A 20,446-nucleotide genomic window follows, 5' to 3' on the forward strand; every position below is an offset into this window, starting at 1 on the left:
AATTATACTAAAGATAATTCAAAAATGTTTGTAGCAGTACCTTAACAAAGAACTGATAAAAATTCAAGCCACATTCAGAAGAGGGTGGGGAACAAAGGATATCACTGCTGATGTCAGATGGATCTTGGCTGAAAGCAGAGACTACCAGAAAGATCTTTACCTGTGTTTTAACCTACTATGCAAAGACATTTGACTGTGCAGATCACAACAAATTACGGATAACATTGCAAAGAATGGGAATTCCAGAACTTAATTATGCTCATACAGAACCTGTACATAGACCAAGAGGCAGTTGATCAAAAAGAATAAGGGGATACTGCATGGTTTCAAGTCAGGAAAGGTGTGCGTCAGGGCTGTATTCTTTCATCATACTTTTTCAATCTGTATGCTGAGCAAATAATCCAAGAAGCTGGACTATACGAAGAGGAATAGGACATTAGGATTAGAAGAAAACTCATTAACAACCCGCAATATGCAGACGACACAACCTTGCCTGCTGAAAGTGAAGAGGACTTGAAGCACTTACTGATGAAGATCAAAGGCTAAAGCCTTCGGTATGGATTATACCTTAACATAAAGAAAACAAAAATCCTCATGACTGGACCAATAAGCAACATCGTGATAAATGGAGAAAACATTGAAATTTTTTAAGATTTCATTTTATTCGGCTCCACAATCAACACCCATGGAAGGCCCCAGAAGCATCAGTCCAGAAATCATATGATGTATTGCATTGGTCAAATCTGCTGCAAAAAAATCTTTAAAATGTTCAAAAGCAAAGATGTCATTTTGATGACTAAGGTGTTCCTGACCCAAGGGATGGTATTTTCAATTGCCTCATATGCATGTGAAAGCTGAACAATGAATAAGGAAGACTGAAAAAGAATTGAGGCATTCGAATTTTGGTGTTGGCAAAGAATACTGACGTGAACCCTACTGTTATACACTCAGAATAAGCTTATTTGATGACTCCCTTACCGTCAAGGTGATGGAAAAAATACATTTGACAGAATCTCTGCATGTAGTGAGAATCGGCAGATGTCACACACAGAAACGAAAACAGGCAAGAAAGAAGAAAACTCCAGAGGACCACAGGGAAAGGAGCAATCTCCTTGTCTAGCCCTGGCTGGCCCTTCACCGGGCCCTAAAGGAACAAGAACGGGAAGCACCCTCATTTAAAAACGTCTTCAGATAGTGGCTCACATGAGCATCCGACTTGGTGAATGCCAAAGGGCTTGTGTCGCTGAGATCTGTCTGTGGTCAGCAGCCCAGAACAGCAGTGCCTCTTAGAGAATACTGCCTCCGTGGTGCTTAAATCAGTTATCTCACTCCTTTGCAACTCAGCAGAGGCTGGGGATGACTCCAGTTCAAGGGCAGGGAGAAGACCTAGAGCATGAATAATTACTTTCAAATCTTTAAAAGAAATGGGAATTAAACCTTTAATTCTCCAGGCAGGAAACCTAACTGTTACCCCATCCTCTGGTCCTTCCAGATGCCCCTCTCCATACCCACAATCCTCCCCCCACAAAAAAAGAAGAAAAAACTATCTCAAGAAGAAAAAAGTGTAATCAGGACAGATTCCTGTGGAAGTAAATGCAGAGCCAGAGGGTTACAAAATTTTGATTGCAGACATCTCCTTGCCCTGGGGTGTGCCTCAAGGAAGAGCCCGGCGGCTTGGTTGGCTCACACAGAACCCTAGGAAGACATTTATCATTTATCACCAACAGCCAGGTCCTGAGGAACCCAGCAGGAAGTGAGGGAAGCACTTGCCTCCTGGCCATTCATAAAACAGGTGCTCCTGTGAGCTGAAGAATGGATTATAAATGTCCAGGTTTCAAGAAATCAGCAAATGTGGGAAGCAAAAAAAAAAAAAAAAAGAGGGGAGAGAAAGGAGGAAGTGCAGATGGATGCTGAAATCAAAGATTCACCTCAGAAACACAGGTATCACAAACACCCAATACTATCTCTCTATTTCAGTAATACAGAGCAAGTTTCAGGTGTCTAATTCCCACCTTTTCATGTTCTAGAAAACAGATCTATCGTGCGGGTACCATACACTTTAAAAAAATCACTATGCACTTACAAAGGGCTTTGATATCAGGCCGTCCTATTTACACACTGAAACCCCAGAAACATTCAATAGTAGAAATGAGTAGTGTGCTCATTGATTACATAGATAAATAATGAAAATGCCCTCATGAGAACACCAAAACTAATTCCCTAATCATGAATTTTTTCCCCTAAATTTGGTGGGGATGAGACTAGGGGCTTGAAGGATGGTGAGGTTGTTATACATAGTACATACAAAGATTTTTGTTTCTTCCAATGTTAAGACCCCTAACCTTCACCTTTATGGGGAACCCTATCCAAGTCGCACAGTAAAAGCACACTGGAGAAATCATCAAGAGCCCATCAATACTCTTTAAAAAAACAAACATTTGTCCAAGGATGGTCTCAGTACTTGGCGGGGCAGGTAAGTTGTACAGATTCTAGGAGGAAGAAGCTCTAGTCTGCACTCTCCTGAGTGAATCAGTGGCCCTAGCTATCTTAACACTGTCCTCTCCACCTCTCCACACGGAGAAGACTAGAAATAGAACCTTATGCTTCATGTGCTGCAAATCAAAGAAGTAGATACAGGTTATTTTTGAAACAAATAAATTTAACATTAAAAAAAATAATAACTGTCAATGAGGCACATTAATACATTCTATTCAAATAAGAAGTGATTTTTGGTAGCAATATGGCCACTGATCCGAGATGAGCTAACAATGTCACCACCCTGGGAAAAGCCGTCTCCTACCCCACAGCCACCCCACAGCTCTCAGTGGAAGACGGGCTCTCACTTAAGGGAATAGAAGCCATCAGCAGCTTCCTGGACTTCTTGGCACTGTACTTACAGCTTTCTCTTCCTGCCACAGGCACCTTTCTAAAATGCTATCTGGTCATAAAACTCCTCTGCTTATTCTGGTTCAGCAACTCCATGCCACCATCAAACTAAAATCCACACTCCTTTCACTGCCTACCTGCTGTGCCCTTTCTAGTTTGCTCCCAGCCTCGCCCTCACCGGATGTACTTCGCTCTATTCTTTCCTCTCACTTCCACTCCTCTCCACAGTCTCCCCCTCAGTCTGAAGGCCACCTTCACCTCATTCATTCCTACTTGTCACTCACAGCCTCTCAGATTGCTTCACTGAGAACACAGGTGGGTCCCTGGATCCCTCTCCAGAGCTTCCCTGTACACACCAATATCATGGTACTTATCATTCAGGATCGCAAACATTCTGGACTATGAGCAAGTGCCTGACCTCGTGCACAATGGAAAGAAACACTGCCCAGTCCTGCGCCATCTCCATGATTTGGACCACTGAGATTCAGAGGCTTTTCACTGGCTGATTTTGGAAGTAGATTGCTAGGCCTTTCTTCCTAGTCCATCTTAGTTTGGAAACTCTGCTCAACAGGTTCAGCATCGCAGCAACATGCAAGCCTCCCCTGACAGACAGGTGGTGGTTGCGCATGAGGTGCACTGGCTGGGATTTGAGCCCAGGTCTCGCGCATGGAAGGTGGGCATTCTATCACTGACCCACGAATGCTTCACACATGACAAGTAACAGCTGCTGAAATCTTGGTTCACTTTAAGGAGGATCTAACTGCTTCAGAATGAGAAACAGGTGGATGGTGGCACACAGGTGAGGACTTTATGGAAAACTTGGTGTAAAGTTAGCGTCATCTGAAATGGATCTTTAAGGATGAACTATAGTTCCCAGAAGGACAATGGAGAGGAAGGGCATTTGACACTGAAAGAATTACATGATCAAAAGCAAAGAGACGCACACAATCATGGTGTGATGGTGTGTGTGTGTGTGAGTACTAATACATACATGTATGTTTCTAATTACTCTGCTTCTGTAAGGAAGAAGGTGGAATTCTCACCTCAACTATGTCTTATCGGCACAACCAGATCGCACACTCCTTGGGGAGAAATAGCCTCATGCTGTTCTGTGTCCCTTTCCCATAGGTAATATGCAGACTTACAGCACCCACCTGGACCCACCCCTATAAGGCAGCACCCAACACGGCACCTGACAAAGACCTGATACTGGAATCATTATCCTGAACAGAAATACCTGTTAACCCAAGGAAGAATGTTTTCTATTTAGTGAAAAACAGGTATTTGAATTAACCTGGGGGAAGTTTTGGTGGCGTAGTGGTTAAGCACTTGGCTGCTTTACAAAAAGGTCAGAGACTGGAACCCACTAACAGCTTTATGGGAGAAAGTTCAGGCGGTCTGCTTCTGTAAAGATTAAACACACACACACAAAAATCTGTTGCTGTCAAGTTGATTCCGACTCCTAGTGACCCTGTGGGGAAGAGCAGAATTGCCCCATAAGGTTTTTAAGGAGCACCTGGTGGATTCTAATTGCCAGCCTTTTGGTTAGCAGCCGTAGCTCTTAACCACTATGCCACCAGGGTTTCCTCCGTAAAGATTTCAGCCTTGGAAATCCTGTGGGGCAGTTCTACTCTGTCCTATAGGGTCGCTATGAGTTGGAATCTACGCGACAGCAATGGCTTTGGGGGAAGTCCTAGAAAAGCAGAAAACATGCGGGCCCAGGGGGGCTAATCACACTACTGCCATTCCTTTTACCTAAGATTCTCTGTTCTAGGAGGAAGGGAAATAACCAGGGAGGTGAGATGCAACATAAACCAGCCAACTCCACAGAAGTGTCTCTCTTTAATATTACAAAACTTAGAAACCATTCAGATTACTATAACGAAGTATTTAAAATGAGCTCATTAAATGCAAATTAAAACAGAAATACTGAATAAGCAGTGGGCCACAATTAAAGGCTGAAGAAACAGCAGGTAAGAAACAATTTTCACTGATCAAAGAACTTAAAGCTAACAGACTGAAGCATTCAGCATTGAGACTGCTTCCATGAATATGAAACATTTCAAAGCGAGAACTTTTTTTTTTTTTTGCATTTTTCAAAGAAGCTTTGGAGGTAGCAATGAATTTGCATAACTTAACACAAGGTACTTTCATTGTATCATTTTCAAGCAGTGAATCTACCAGGTTTAAAAAACATGCAGACTTCAAGAAATCCTTAGAAACAGGACCAAAATTAAAAAGGGCATAACGTCATGATTTTAGCACCTTTGTATCCAAAGCACTCTACATAATTACATGAACTCTTCTATGCAAGTTTCCCAGAATCTATTTTGTGATACCGTTGTACCTGGTCATAAACAGAAGCTTTTAAAGCCCATGATGGGTACTTAGACAAAGGGTTGCTCTTCATCTAGAACTACTGAGATGGCAGGGCAAGTAGCAGACAGTATATTTGACTACGAACATAAATCCTGAGACTTTAAAATTCACCACATAAAAGCTTTAAAACAAATATGTAGATGTGTGGGCAAACAGTAGACTGTGCATTCCTGGTTTCGGGGCTTTCTTCTTTTTTAGTCAATGTTTTTACCTCAACATACTGAGCACATAATAGGTGTTCAATTGTTAGATCCATTTTCGTAAGAATAAAGCATTATAGGATGAGAAGTGAGTTTTTTTCCTTCAAAAACTCATTTTTTAAATAAACATATACCATTTTTCACCTATCAGGAAGGCAAAAATAAAAACTGTTTGATGGCACACAGTGGGGGAAACGAGCACTTGTATAAACACTGTTGGTGAGCGCAGGGACACCGAGGACAGTTGAGCAGCTTGTGCACTGCTCAAAGGCACTAAACCCAGGGTAGGGTGCTGGTGAAATTCAGTGGGTGCACTGCTGGTGCGGACTTGGTCAGTCCTGGAGGAGGGCTGTCTCTTTGCAGTTTTTCCACCCAGCGGACAGGGCACCTCTTTTCTACCTTGTGTTAGTGGGGGTTAGTGTTGTGTTAGAAAGGAGTGTAAAATATGGCACTTCTTTTAGAACAATTTAGAAAGTAGCTATCAAAATTCAAAATCTACCCAGAAACCAAACCAAGGTTTTTCATACAAGTAAAAAAGTTATGGACACAAAAACACTCATTTGAGCATTCCCGATGACAGCAATTGTCTGTAAACTACTGAATGTTCATTTCTCAGACAGTATTTGCACACTTGTTTTACATCAATAAAAAGCTATGCAGTTATTACTGTGGACAAAATTGTACATACAGATATGTAAGTTCTCCAAAACATTTTAAGTCAAACAAGGTAAAAAAAATACTAATTATGGTGTTTAAAAATAAAATAACTTAAAAATATAAGACATTAAAGTTGAATGTCAGTACTGGCTATGTATACATATATACCCATGTATTTTAACATATGATATTACTTAAAAAAAAAAAATTTTTTTAAGCCTAAATTCCATTCTATAGGACATTTAAGATGTAACACAAATATCACTGCTAAAATTTTATGTTAAATCACAAAGAGCTTTTAAATCAGAATTAAAACATATAAAATATTACCTTGCTAATGTTAAAAACGGATGAAAAGTATTTTAAATAATATTTCTTTAACAGAGGTGCCTACAATTATATTCCTCTAAAAGGTATTTTTTAAGCTTTTCTATTTCACTTTATATCATCACGAAACCCTTCTCCATACTTCTCGAAAAGTCATAATTTCTCACCAACTTCAATGAAATTGTTCCTGTAAATGATCTGGGTCTGGGAATTTAACACATCTATCACAATCCAAATGGGAAATGTAAGTACTTTTGAAAGTCTAGGGTCAAGAAGGGAATCCTTCATTTTGAGATTAAAAAGGAAGGTAATTTTTATTGGTACCTGTCAATCTCCTTTTACTACGATCCTAATAAGAACCCTATCTTTTTGTTTTGTCTTTTACTTTTCAAAGGGAGATGAAATATAAATAAAGTGGAAGTTTATTATGTGCATTAAAGGGGGTGTAGCAATAAGAGAGCATAGGCATCAGAGGGGCAAGTTATGAGTAGCTCACCTTTCCTTAACAAGAAAATAGTTCCCAGATACATATTTATGTGTATCTTGACCTCTAGATCAGCACTGTTCCGAATTTTGGTCAAAAAAACAGGAAACCCATCAGGCTAGATACCTTCCTTCAATTGCTTCCACTAACTTTCACTTACTTTTAGCGCTGTTCAACATACCAAAGTCCAAAACTAGCCATTAAGATTTTATTAGGTTGTATCTACCAACGGAAACACAAAATGCAACTAACTGTATAAAATAATTCACAGCACTTTGTCCTTTCATGCATTTCAGGGAAATTTTGGATAGTATTATGTTTTTATATGTAAGTGCTCTCATGGGCAGGGGTGGGCACGGGTTAATTATTTATGTGTTGTTGTTGTTGGGTGCCATCAACAGGCTGTTACCACTCACAGAAACCCTAGCATAACAGAACAAAAATTGCCCAGACCTGTGCCATCTTCACAATCAATGCTATGTCTGAGCCCACTGTTGAGCCGCTGCGTCAATCCATCTCACTAAGGACCTCCCTCTTTTGCACTGACCCTCTGCTTTACCAAGCATCATGCTCTTCTTCAGGGACTGGTCCCTCCTGATAACGTGTTCAAAGTAAGTGTGACGAAGTCTCACTATCCTCGCTTCTAAGGACCATTCTGGCCGTACTTCTTCCAAGACAGACTGGTTCATTCCTCTGACAGTCCATGAAATACTCAATATTCTCCACAAATACCACAATTCAATGACATCAGCTCTTCTTTGGTCTTCCTTATTCATTGTCCACTTTTGGCATGCATGTGAGGCAACTGAAAACATCATGGCTTAGGTCAGGTGCATCTTAGTCCTTAAAGTGACACATTTACTTTTTAACACTCTAATGTCCAACGTAGCGCATTGTTCTATTTCTTGACTACTATTTCCATAGATGCTGATTGTGGATCCAAGTAAAATGATATCCTTGACAACTTCAGTATTTTCTCCTTTTATCATGTTGTTGCTTATCGGTCCAGTTGTGAGGAATTTTTTTTTTTTTTTTTTATGTTGAGGTGTAATCCACACTGAAGGCTATAGTTTTTTATGTTGTCAGTGAGTGTTTCAAGCCCTCTTCACTTCTAACCTGCAAAGCTGTGTCATCTGCATATTGCAGGTCGTTAGTGAGTCTTCCTCCAGTCCTGATGCTGCATTCTTCTTCATATAGTCCAGCTTCTCAGATTATTTACTCATCGTACAGACTGAATAAGTATGGTGAAAGGATACAACCCTGACACATGCCTTTCCTGACATTAAACCGCACAGTATTCCCTTATTCTGCTCAAACGACTGCCACTTGGACTATGTACAGGTTCCTCATGAGCACAATTAAGTGTTCTGGAATTCCCATTTTTTTTGTTACGATCCACACAGTTGAAGCCTTTGCATAATGAATAAAACACAGGTAAACATCTTTCTGATATTCTCTGCTTTCAGCCAAGATCCATCTGTCATCAGCAATGATATCCCTTGTTCCATGCCCTTTTCTGAGTCTGGCTTGATTTTCTGGCAGTTCCCTGTCAATTTACAGCTGCATGCCATTTTTAGTTATCTTCAGAAAAATGTTGCCTGCATGTGATATTAATGATATTGTTCAATAATTTCTACATTCCATTGGATTACCGTTTTTGGAATGGGCACAAATATGGATCTCTTCCAGTTGGTTAGCCAGGTAGCTGTCTTCCAACTTTCTTGGTATAAACAAGTGTTTTCAGCATCACATCATTTGTTGAAGATTTTTAATTGGTATTTCCATCAATTCCTGGAGCCTTGTTTTTTGCCAGTGCCTCCGGTGCAGCTTGGACCTCCTCCTTCAGTACCATCGACTTGATCATATGCTACCTCCTGAGTTGGCTGAATGTCGACCAATTCTTTTTGGTACAGCGACTCTGTGTATTCCTTCCATTTCTTTTGATGCTTCATGCATTGTTCAATTTTTTGCCTCTAGAATCTTTCAAAATATCAACTTGAGGCTTGAATTTCTTCTTCAGTTCTTTCAGCTTGAGAAATGCCAAGCATGTTCCTCCCTTTTGGTTTTCTACCTTTGAGGTCTTTGGACATTTGGTTATAATACTTTACTTTTTCTTCTGGAGTCACCCATTTTCTGTTCAGCTCTTTTGCTTCATCATTCCTTCCATTCCCCTTAGCTACTCCGTGTTTAAAGCATGTCTTAGAGTCTCTTCTGACATGCATTTTGATCTTTTCTTTCTCTCCTATCTTCTTAATGAATTTTTGTTTTCTTCACGTACGGGTCCTTGAGGTCATTCCACAACTTCTCTGGTCTTTGGTCATTAGTGTTCAACGAGTCAAAACTATTCTTGAGAAGGTCTCTAAATTCAGATGGAATATACTCAAGGTTGTATTTTGGCTCTCTTGGGCTTGTTTTCATTTTCTTCAGCTTCAACTTGAACTTGTACATGAGCAATTGATGGTCTGTTCTGCTGTCGACCCCTGGCCTTGTTGTGACTATAATATTGAGGTTCTCCATCATCTCTTTCCAGAGATGTAGTCAACTGATTTCTGTGTATTCCATCTGGTGAGGTCCATGTGTATCTGATTCTGTTGGCTCTGACTCATAGTGACATTACAGGACAAGGTAGAACTGCCCCCATAGTTTCCAAAGCTGTAATCTTTATGGGGGCAGACTGCCACATCTTTCTCCCATGGAGTGGCTGGTGGGTTTGTACCACCAACCTTTCTGTTAGCAGCCGAATGCTTAACTACTGTGCTACAGAGTTGCTTCTCCGTGTGTATAGCTGTCATTTACATTGTTAAGAAAAAGTATTTCCAATGAAGAAAGCATTGGTCTTGCAAAATTCTATCATGCAATCTCCAGTGTCATTTTTATCACCAACTCCATATTTTTCAACTACTGATCCTTCTTTGTTTCCATCTTTCACATTCCCATCACCAGTAATTATCAATGCATCTTGACTGCACGTTTAATCAACTTCAGACTGCAAAAGTTGGTAAAAATCTTTCATTTCTTCATCTTTGGAATTAGTGGTTGGTGGGTAAATTTCAATAATGGTTGTATTAACTGGTCTTCCTTGCAGGCATACAGATATCATCCTATCGCTGACAGTGTTTTACTTCAGGACAGATCTTGAAATGTTCTTTTTGAAAACGAAGGTGACACCATTCCTCCTCAATTTGTCATTCCTGGCATAACAGACCATATGACTGTCCAATTCAAAATGGCCAATACCAGTCCATTTCAGCTCACTAAAGCCTAGAATATTAATCTTTATGCATTTCATTTCATTTTTGATGACTTTCAATTTTCCTTAATTTATACTTCATACATTCCATGTTCTGATTACTCATGGATATTTAAAGGTATTTCTTCTCATTTTGAATCCTACCACATCAGCAAATGAAGGTCCTGAAAGCTTAATTCCATTCACGCCATTAAGGTCGACTCTACTTTGAGAGGGGCCCTGGTAGCGCAATGGTTAAGAGCTATGGCTGCTAACCAAAAGGTCGGCAGCTGGAATCTACCAGCTGCTCCTTGGAAACCCTGCAGGGCCGTTCTACTCTGTCCTATAGAGTCGCTGTAAGTCGGAATTCACTGGACTGCAAGGGTTTTTTTTTTTTTTTTTTTTTCCTCTTCTTCTTTGAGGAGGCAGCTCTTCCCTAGTTGCGTTTTGAGTGCCTTCCAACCTCAGGGGCTCAACTTCTAGCACTATATCAGACAATATTCTGCTGCTATCCATAGGCTTTCGCTATGTTTGTTTGTTTCCAGAAGCCGATCGCCAGGTCCTTCCTCCTGTCTGTCTAGTCTGGAAGCTCCACTGAAATCTGTCCACCATGAGTGACGCTGCTGGTATCTGAAATACCGGTGGCACAGCTTCCAGCATCACAGCAACACACAATCTACTACAGTACAACAAACTGACGTTTGTGTTGTAATACACACTTACTTACTCTACATAAAGCAATAGCTGAAGTATGAGAAAAAATGCCTTTTAAAATCCACCCTATATTCTCCATATCATTGTCAAAGATAATACTTCTTTTATTCACACTTTCCAAATAAAAACTAAATACAACTGGCTAAATAACTTTCATCCTAATAAAGTTATTTGCATAATCATGCATTAGATATTAATTTAGAATTAAGCAAAGACTTTTAGATCTCAAGTTCCTGTCTTTTTATGATTTTACAATACGTTTGCTATTCTTAATAATATCCTTGTACTGAAGCAGAATTTTAAAAATTTGCATAATTGTCTTCAAAATAAAGCATAGGCTATTATTCTTTTCCTGTAAAATAATGATACAAATTCTGAGAAAACACCTTTTGCTTGGTTTTCTGATTCAGTTCAGATTTGTGTTTTCAAGTAATTCTTGTGCAAATGCCACCTAAAAAGACTCAATAAGATTCATAACAATGTATCAATTTTTCTTAATTTGATAATTTTTAACAGTCATTCACTAAAATCCATTCCACGCTAGAGTATAAGATGGAAAGCACACCAAGGTTTCACCATTGCTGCAAAAGAAAAAAAAATTTGCAAAGCCAAGGCTAATTAACCACTGTGACTCTCCTAGAGACGAGACCAATGCTTTGCATTTTAACATTCTTTCCATAAATAAAGCAGACTTGGGAAATGCTGTGGGGTAACTACACCTGTAAACCAAACCCACTGTCATCGAGTCGATTCCAACGATAGTGACCCCATAGGACAGAGTAGAACTGCTTCATAGTTTCCAAGGAGTGCCCGTTGGATTGAAACTGCCTACCTTTTGGCGAGCAGCTGTAGCTCTTAACCACTACACCACCAGTGGTGTCCCCAGGTGGTGCAAATAGTTAAGCTCTTGACTAGCAGTAGAAAGGTTGGCAGTTTGAACTGACCCAGGGGTGCCTTGGAAGACAAGCTTTGTAATCTCCTTCCAAAAGGTCACATCCTTGAAAACCCTATGGAGCAGCTCTACTCTGCACACGTAGGGTTTCCATGAGTTGGAATCAACTAGAGGGCAACTAACAACAACAGGAAATGCCCATTGCTGTCAAGTCATAGGGATTCTATAGGACAGAGTAGAACTGCCCCATAGGGTTTCCAAGGAGGGGCTGTTATATTCCAATCGCCCATCTTTTGGTTAACAGACGATCTCTTAACCACAGAGCCACCAGGGCTTCGCAGACAACCTATGTGTTCCTCCCAAAATCTATGCTGGAATCCTAACCCCTGGACCTGTGGATGTGGTCCCTCTTGGAAATAAGATTTTCTTTGTCATGTTAATAGAGCCATATCAGTGTAGGGTGTGTCCTAAACCTAATTATTTCTGAGTTATAAGAAGAGCAGTAGAGACATGGAAGGAAGCAGAAACAGGGTGAAGACAGATGCCATGTGAAGATTGCCAAGGAACCAAGGAATGCCTCCAAAAACCAGAGGGAAGGCATCCACAAGGTGGAAAACCTAATTTGGAATTTTAGCCTTCAGAACTGTGAGAAAATTAAATTTCTGTTCTTTAAAGCCATCCACTTGTGGCATTTCTGTTACAGTGGTACTAGGAAACTAGGACACAAACTTAAGGTATTTTATCAATCCACCACTCATCTTTCTGAACAGACCACATCCGAACTAATATTTACTTGTTACAATCAAAAACGTGTTTTGTGGTATCCCTCAGAAATAAGCCTAATCTCACACCATACTCCTAATACATAAACTGGAGCAAGTCTTTGTCATACCGAGCCCCTCAAATAGTTGTTTTCTAATCCTACTGTGCATTTCCACAGATTTTCAGGGGTAGCCTCTAAAATAACTTGGCCCTTGTCTCTTAACCCTGGAAGAGAGGACCCTTGCTAATCTAAAACATCACAGTATTTACAAACAACTCTAACATCCACTTCCAAAGCTTCATTCACAAGGCATCTCAGTCATTTTGTGTTTTATATATATATATTGCAGTTAATGCATTATGCAAATGGCAGAATATTCAAACCTTGCTATTACACTGCTAATTATTATTTTATCTCAGACTCTCAGGGAGAGGTTTAGAAGAAAATGTCAAGGAAGCAAGTATAAATTCACATAAAGGAATGTTTTGAGCCCAACCATCAGTACCATGTGTTTTTCATTAGAGTTTGATTGTCTCCACGATTCCCCTTAAAGACTTCTACTGAAGGGGTTCCACTGTGTCCTAGGCTGAAAGACAGCCAGCCAAGCTCACCAGAGCAAGGTGAGGGAGGACACCTGGGCGGGGAACGGCGGCGCTCCAGTGACCCCACACGGGTCTTGCAGGGGCGTTTGCAAGGCTCTGGGCGTCGGGGACCCATGTGGCACCAGGAGGAGGGGCGGTCATCTCGGAGGGAGGTGGCAGGCACTAGTGCCCCCTGGCTAGCGTTCCTGACTAGCTCTCTTCGGTGGGAGCCTGCTAAACCAGGCAGGAGGGCGAGGGACCACAGAACACACACTTAGTTTCTGGTCCCCCAACGAGAGTCGCAGGTCCAGGCCGTGTCCCCGGGTACAGGAGCCCAGGCAGCGTGGGCACTTGTCTCCTGTCACTGACAGGTGTCACGGCGGGTACCCCCGGGTCCCCTCGGCCCAGGCACGGCATGGCGGCGCACAGACGCTGTACCTGGCAGGCACCACGTACCTATCATGGTCACTGGGCGGGCGGCGGCCGCTCGGCAACAGGGCTCCAGCGCCCGTCGCCCGCCGCCTCCCAAGGCCGCTCTTCCCGGCTGTTGCTCAGATCTCCCCACCCACGCTCTGTTCCCCCGGGACGACCGAATGCGCAAGCGCAGAAGACTACGGCCCGAAGCCTGCCGGGAGTCGTAGTTCCAAATTGCAGTCACGCCGTCCCCCCCCAATCACCTCCTCTCACTGCAACTCTAGCCGGCTCCAGGCACAAAGACGCATGAGCAAAGGAAACGCGGCCCGTGGCCTGCCGGGAGTCGTAGTCCTGACCGGCAGCTACGCCTTCGCCCCGCCTGCCTCCCTGCGGCGACCCTTTCCGGCTTCAAAGCCCAGGCAGCGCACGTCACGACAGGGCGAGGCCGTTCGGCCGCAATGTTGACGCGTCGCTTAGCAACCGCGGGCTTACCTTTGGAAGCTTGTTGCAGCTCCAGCCAAGGTCCTGCGCTCCTCCCGCCCCTCCCCTCCCCCAAACCCTGTTCACCTAGGAGCTGCCAAACATCTGGATCGACCTGGGCACTACGAGGGGTGGAATTTCTATCAGTATTGCGCCTTTTGACATTTTTTCCCGACCTTCTTACATCCGTAGGCCCCACTGATTCTTAATACACTTTTTTTTTATGAGAACAAGACTTTTCCTAGGAAGATGGTGGCAGAAAAAGAGACCCTGAGCTTAAACAAATGCCCAGACAAGATACCGAAGAGGACAAAGCTGCTGGCCCAACAGCCGCTCCCGTTGCACCAGCCGCATTCCCTGGTTTCCGAGGGCTTCACAGTCAAAGCCATGATGAAAAACTCGGTCGTAAGTGATCTTCCGATTGAATGCTCTCCTCCAAAGCAGGGTACACGAGGTTGTGCAGGCTGGCCCTGTGATGGACCCTGAGCCGTGTCCTGGGTGGTCTTTGCCAAACTGGCAATTATTTGGCCAGTGGGAGACTGTACCCAAGAGTGTGGATGTCAAGTTAGGTTGGTTAGAGAGGATCCTGGGCAAGTGGTGTACCGTCCCGTTTATAAGCACCTTCCTATGCACTCACAGTTTCTAGAGCACCCAGAATTACTCTTAAGCTGTTTATGCGAACAAAAAAGATCCCCTTTATTTATTGGCTACCGAACTAGCTCTACAGGGCAAAGGGCCTTATAGGAGGTGAGTTGTTAGAAATCACAAACTTTTGCAAAATTTAACACGTGCTGATGTACAGCTGAGAACATAAGCTCATTAAATCATCTGTAATGAGAAATTTCATCCACGTAGGTAATTTTGGAATATCTTAGGTTTACTCCAGCAACACCGTTTCTCACAAAATGATATCAGCCTGTTAGAGTACTCAGAGTACCGAATATGAAGTCTATTTCCTGGTAACAATAAGCGATGCTTTTAAAATAATCCAATCTTCAGTTCAAGAATCTCTGATCATTAACCAAAACCGAGCCCATTACCGTCGAGTCAGACTCGTAATACCCTATAGGACAGCAAAGAACGGCCCCGTAGGGTTTCCAACACTGTGATCTTTTTGGAAGCTGACTGCCACATCTTTCTCTCACACAGTGGCTGGTGGGCTCGAACCACCAACCTTTCAGTTACCAGCCAAACAACCACTGCACCATCAGGGCTCCTTCTGCCTATTAGTACAATTCGTATTTCATTTCCATTTGTGGTAACAAAAATATTCTTAACACTATTAGAAAACAAATTTTTTTTTAATGCACACAAATCCTTTGGCTATATACATGGTAATTTAGTTTAAAAAAAGAAAAAAAGAAAATCCTCCTATTTGTTAAATAGCTTTAAATGTGGTATGCTAAACCAGATTTTACTACTGAGTAAGCACCTGTCTGGGAATGAGGCATTAATAATAAATGTAGCTTTCAAATTTGTATAGTTTACACCCTGGGAGGATCTGATTTATTATGTGTAACTCATTGTGTTAAATGAATAGTGTTGCTTTCCAGTGTGGGTCACATTGTTTGTTTTACTTAAATGTTGCAAATGTGATACCTTATTCCTAAACCACGTCCTTAAATACGTGAAAGAAACAGATTACCTCCAGTCTCTATGTCTGATCCCCACGTTGCTACACAGAGTGGTGTTCTGGTTGTTCGTACTTGTGTGAATTGATTTACAATAGTTGAAATTCTGGGAAATACACTAATAATCCTGCATGTTGTTACTGCAGTCTTTTCATTGTATTTCTTGTGAACTGTTTCTCAGGGTAGCCGGGATGACTCATTTATCAGCCATTCAGAATCCCATAACCATACAAGTGAATCATGTATCTTTTCTTCCATACAGTATTTATAATGATCATTTTGAAGATTTTTTTCCAGTGTTACATTTTAACATCACAGATGTCTAGGAAAAAAAAAAAAAAAAAAAAAAGAGCTCAGATTCTCTTGTTTTTTAAACTGGTGTTCACAAATTCATATATTGTGTGTATTCTTAAACAGCCTTACACCAAAAGTCTCTGTTCTGGAAAACCGAATGTTTTGTCACTAGAAAAAAAAAAAATCCATTGCCATCAAGTCAATTACAACTCATGGCAACCCTGTACGTTACAGAGTAGAACTGCTCCGTAGGGTTTTCTTGGCTGCAGTCTTTACAGAAGAAGATTGCCAGGCACTTCTGCACCTCCGCTGGGTGGATTCAAACTGCCAATCTTTAGGTTAGCAGCTGATTGCACACCGCTTGCACTGCCCAGCAAATATGTTGACAAAACTCAAAGACATCGATTATGAAGTAGCTTTCTTTATAAACAACTAATTTGAGATAAATTATCTTCTTTGCATATTTTTAAAGAAAACTTTTAGTGCACTATCTATGTCTCCACTGGGATCCCAGAATGGAATGGTTCATTTTTTTCACTCCATTTAGCAGAAATCGTAATTCTTAGAAATAAACATTATTCAGTCAGTCTGGGATCAGCAAGTGAACAAAACAAAGTCCCTGTCCCTAGGAAAACCACCACTACCACTTTATCAACAATAAAGTCTTGATAAAACTAGACAGTGCTCTTCATACAAACTAACTTCAGTGGTGAAAGAAAGGAAGTATTTCACCGTTTACCTTTAGCAGCATAGGACTTTTGGCATTTATAAAGTTAAAATATCCCTACATCTTCCTTAAGGTGTATTTCTATTTAGACAACATAATATGCCAATCTCCAGCTTTTCTTAATCGAAACCCCATATTGCGAAAACCAAACCTTCTAACCATTTTTCAGCATTAAGGATTGCATTCAATTCTGTTTTTCAAATGCTGGCTAGTCAGATGAGCTGCCATTCCAGTGCTCCCCACAAAAGATACATAGAGCTGCACCCTCGGGAGTCGTATGACGATTCCTGATATTCTTGTGAGAGTGCCGTAATGATAAGTATAAAAATTTGATCATTGACAAACTTGATCAGATGCACTGTGCATCTAAACAGCCAGAATCTGCATATGGGACTGCGGAATTATCTACAAAATGGTGAAAAATGTAACCAACAAGTGCGTTCAGTCCAAGGTCAACTGTTCTTCAATAGGGAGTAGTTCCTTTACTTTCATGACATTTTTGTGGCATTCTTTGTCAAAATGAGCAATGATAAAAGCCCTTTAATCAGAAAATAATTTTCTAATTCATATTGTTATCATGTTTTCCTAAAAAGAATGATACCCCCCCCAAAAAAAAAGAATGATAGGAGATACAAAATCTGAAGATTTCATAGTTAATTTTCCCTTTGAAGGTCTTGACTATGTATGACAGAGCCCCTGCCCAAAAGGCAGGAATCCAGGGTTGTTTGAACTTTATCTGGACAGACAGTAGATACTTCCTGTGCCAGCTTACCCTATAAAGCACATCAGCATAGGAACCCAAGGGTATGGTGACAAAAGTTTCCTTCAAGTGAAGGTTTGTGCTACAGCTTCACTTCTCAATCTACAACTGTCTTATTCTCAAGGCTTATGGAACAGGAGGAATAATTCTCACTTTACACAGACAGAGAATTTTATACTCACCAGTCACATGTTCATCTGATACACAGCAGTAGTGGTCAGCCATTATAAATTCTTAAGATATTGGTCAGGCTGCTTTAAGACAGACCAACTGTTGTTATTGTTGTTAGGTGCTGTCGAGCCGGTTCCAACTCATAGCAACCCCAAGCACCTCAGAACAAAACAACTGCCTGGTCCTGTGCCATCCTTACTATTGTTGTTATGCTTGAACTCATTGTTGCAGCCACTACGTCAGTCCACCTCATTGAGGGTCTTCCTCTTTTCCGCTGACCCTGTGCTTTGCCAAGCATGATGTCATTCTCCAGGGGCTGATTCCTCCTGACAACGTGTCCAAAGTATGTAAGACACAGTCGTAACATCCTTGCTTCTAAGGAGCATTCGGGTTGTACTTCTTCCAAGACAGATTTGTTCGTCCTTTTGGGAGTCCATGGTATATTCAGTATTCCATAATTTGTTATGATCCACACAGTCGAACGCCTTTGCATAGTCAGTAAAAAACAGGTAAACATCCTTCTGGTATTCTCTGCTTTCAGCCAAGATCCATCTGACATCAGCAGTGATATCCCTGGTTCCACATCCTCTTCTGAAACCAGCCTGAATTCCTGGCAGTTCCCTGTCCATATACTGCTGCACCCATGTTTGAATGATCTTCAGCAAAATTTTGTTTACATATGATATTAATGATATTCTATAATTTCCACATTTGGTTGGATCACCTTTCTTGGGAATAGGCATAAATATGGATCTTTTCCAATCAGTTGGCCAGGAAGCTGTCTTCCATATTTCTTGGCATAGACGAGTAAGCACCTCCGGCGCTGCATCCATTTGTTGAAACGTCTCAATTGATATTCCATCAATTCCTGGAGCCTTGTTTTTCACCAATGCCTTCAGTGCAGCTTAGACTTCTTCCTTCAGTACCATTGGTTCCTGATCATATGCCACCTCTTGAAATGTTTGAACATTGACTAATTCTTTTTGGTATAATGACTGTCTATTCGTTCAATCATCCTTTAGTGCTTCCTACATCATTTAGTATTTTCCCCATGGAATCCTTCACTATTGCAACTTGAGGCTTGAATTTTTTCTTCAGTTCTTTCAGCTTGAGAAATGCAGAGTGTGTTCTTCCCTTTTGGTTTTCCATCTCCAGCTCTTTGCACATGTCATTACAGTATTTTATTTTGTCTTCTCGAGCTGCTTTTTGAAATCTTCTGTTCAGGTCTTTTACTTCATCATTTCTTTCTTTTGCTTTAGCTGCTCGACATTCATGAGCAAGTTTCAGAGTCTCCTCTGATATCATCTTGGTCTTTTCTTTCTTTCCTGTCTTTTCAGTGACCTCTTGCTTTCTTCATGTATGATGTCCTTGATACCATTCCACAACTTCTCTGGTCTTCGGTCACTAGTGTTCAATGTGTCAAATCTATTCTTGAGATGGTCTCTAAATTCAGGTGGAATATACTCAAGGACATATTTTGGCTCTCGTGGACTTGTTCTGATTTTCATCAGTTTCAGCTTGTACTTGCATATGAGCAATTGATGGCCTGTTCCATAGTCAATCCCTGGCCTTGTTCTAACTGATGATATTGAGTGTTTCCATCATCTCTTTCCACAGATGTAGTCAATTTGATTTCTGTGTGTTCCATCTGGCAAGGTCCATGTGTATAGTCGCTGATTATGTTGGTGAAAGAAGGTATTTGCAATGAAGTTGTTGTTCTTGCAAAATTCGATCATTCGATCTCCGGCATTGTTTCTATCACCAAAGCTGTATTTTCCAAGTACCGATCCTTCTTCTTTGTTTCCAACTTTAGCATTCCAGTCACCAGTGATTATCAGTGTATCCTGATTGCATGTTTGATCAATTTCAGACAGTAGCAGGTGATAAAAATCTATTTCTTCATCTTTGGCCTTAGTGGTTGGTGTGTAAATTTGAATAATAGTCGTATTAACTGGTCTTCCTTGTAGGCATATGGATATTATCCTATCACTGACAGCATTGTACTTCACAATAGATCTTGAAATGTTCTTTTGGTAATGAATGCAACACCATTCCTCTTCAAGTTGTCATTCCCAGCACAATAGACTATATGATTATCCGATTCAAAATGGCCAATACCGGTCCATTTCAGCTCACTAATGCCTAGGATATCAATGTTTATGCATTCCATTACATTTTTTATGATCTCCAGTTTTCCTAGATTCATACTTCGTACATTCCATGTTCCAATTATTAATGGATGTTTACAGCTGTTTCTTCTCATTTTGAGTCATGCCAAATCAGTAAATGAAGGTCCCAAAAGCCTTACTCCATCCACGTTATTAAGGTCGATTCTACTTTGAGGAGGCAGCTCTTCCCCAGTCGCCTTTTGAGTACCTTCCAACCTGGGGGCTCATCTTCCAGCACTATATCAGACAATGTTCTGCTGCTATTCATAACGTTTTCACTGGTTAATGCTTTTCAGTAGTAGACTGCCGGGTCCTTCTTGCTAGTGTGTCTTAGTCTGGAAGCTCAGCTGAAACCTGTTCTCCATGGGTGAGCCTACTGCTATCTGAATACCGGTGGCATAGCTTCCAGCATCACAGCAAGCTGCAAGCCCCCACAGTACAGCAAACAGACATGTAGGGGAAGAGGGACCAACTAACAATAGCTTAAAAAAGATAGAGGTGGTTTCTCTTGCATATAACAGTCTGATCTGGTAGGCAATTCCAAAAGGTTGGGCAGCCTTCCCCTGAGGTAGGGACAGGGGCTCACGAGCCTTCTGTATTCTTGTTGTGCAAAATGAATGAAATAAAGCAACTCAACTCTTTCTCACTTATCTTCTTCCTCTTTCTTGTTGCTATAATTTTTACTTGTC

General features: G+C 41.3%; 1 protein-coding gene across 2 annotated transcripts in view; it reads right to left on the reverse strand.

The window, feature by feature from the left end:
* PRKN (parkin RBR E3 ubiquitin protein ligase) overlaps nt 1-13,793 on the reverse strand; it is a 1,623,853-nt gene extending 1,610,060 nt beyond the window's left edge. Inside the window, exon 1 of one of the 2 annotated variants that reach the window (XM_064293116.1) lies at nt 13,569-13,793. In XM_064293116.1, the coding sequence (XP_064149186.1) occupies nt 13,569-13,575 (7 nt within the window). In that variant the 5' untranslated portion in view covers nt 13,576-13,793. The remainder of the gene's footprint in view (nt 1-13,568) is intronic. The other variant, XM_023559354.2, reaches the window with a different exon arrangement.
* Between the last annotated feature and the right edge of the window lie 6,653 nt (nt 13,794-20,446).

Source organism: Loxodonta africana, chromosome 1, assembly GCF_030014295.1.
Source record: "Loxodonta africana isolate mLoxAfr1 chromosome 1, mLoxAfr1.hap2, whole genome shotgun sequence".
NCBI lineage: Eukaryota > Metazoa > Chordata > Mammalia > Proboscidea > Elephantidae > Loxodonta > Loxodonta africana.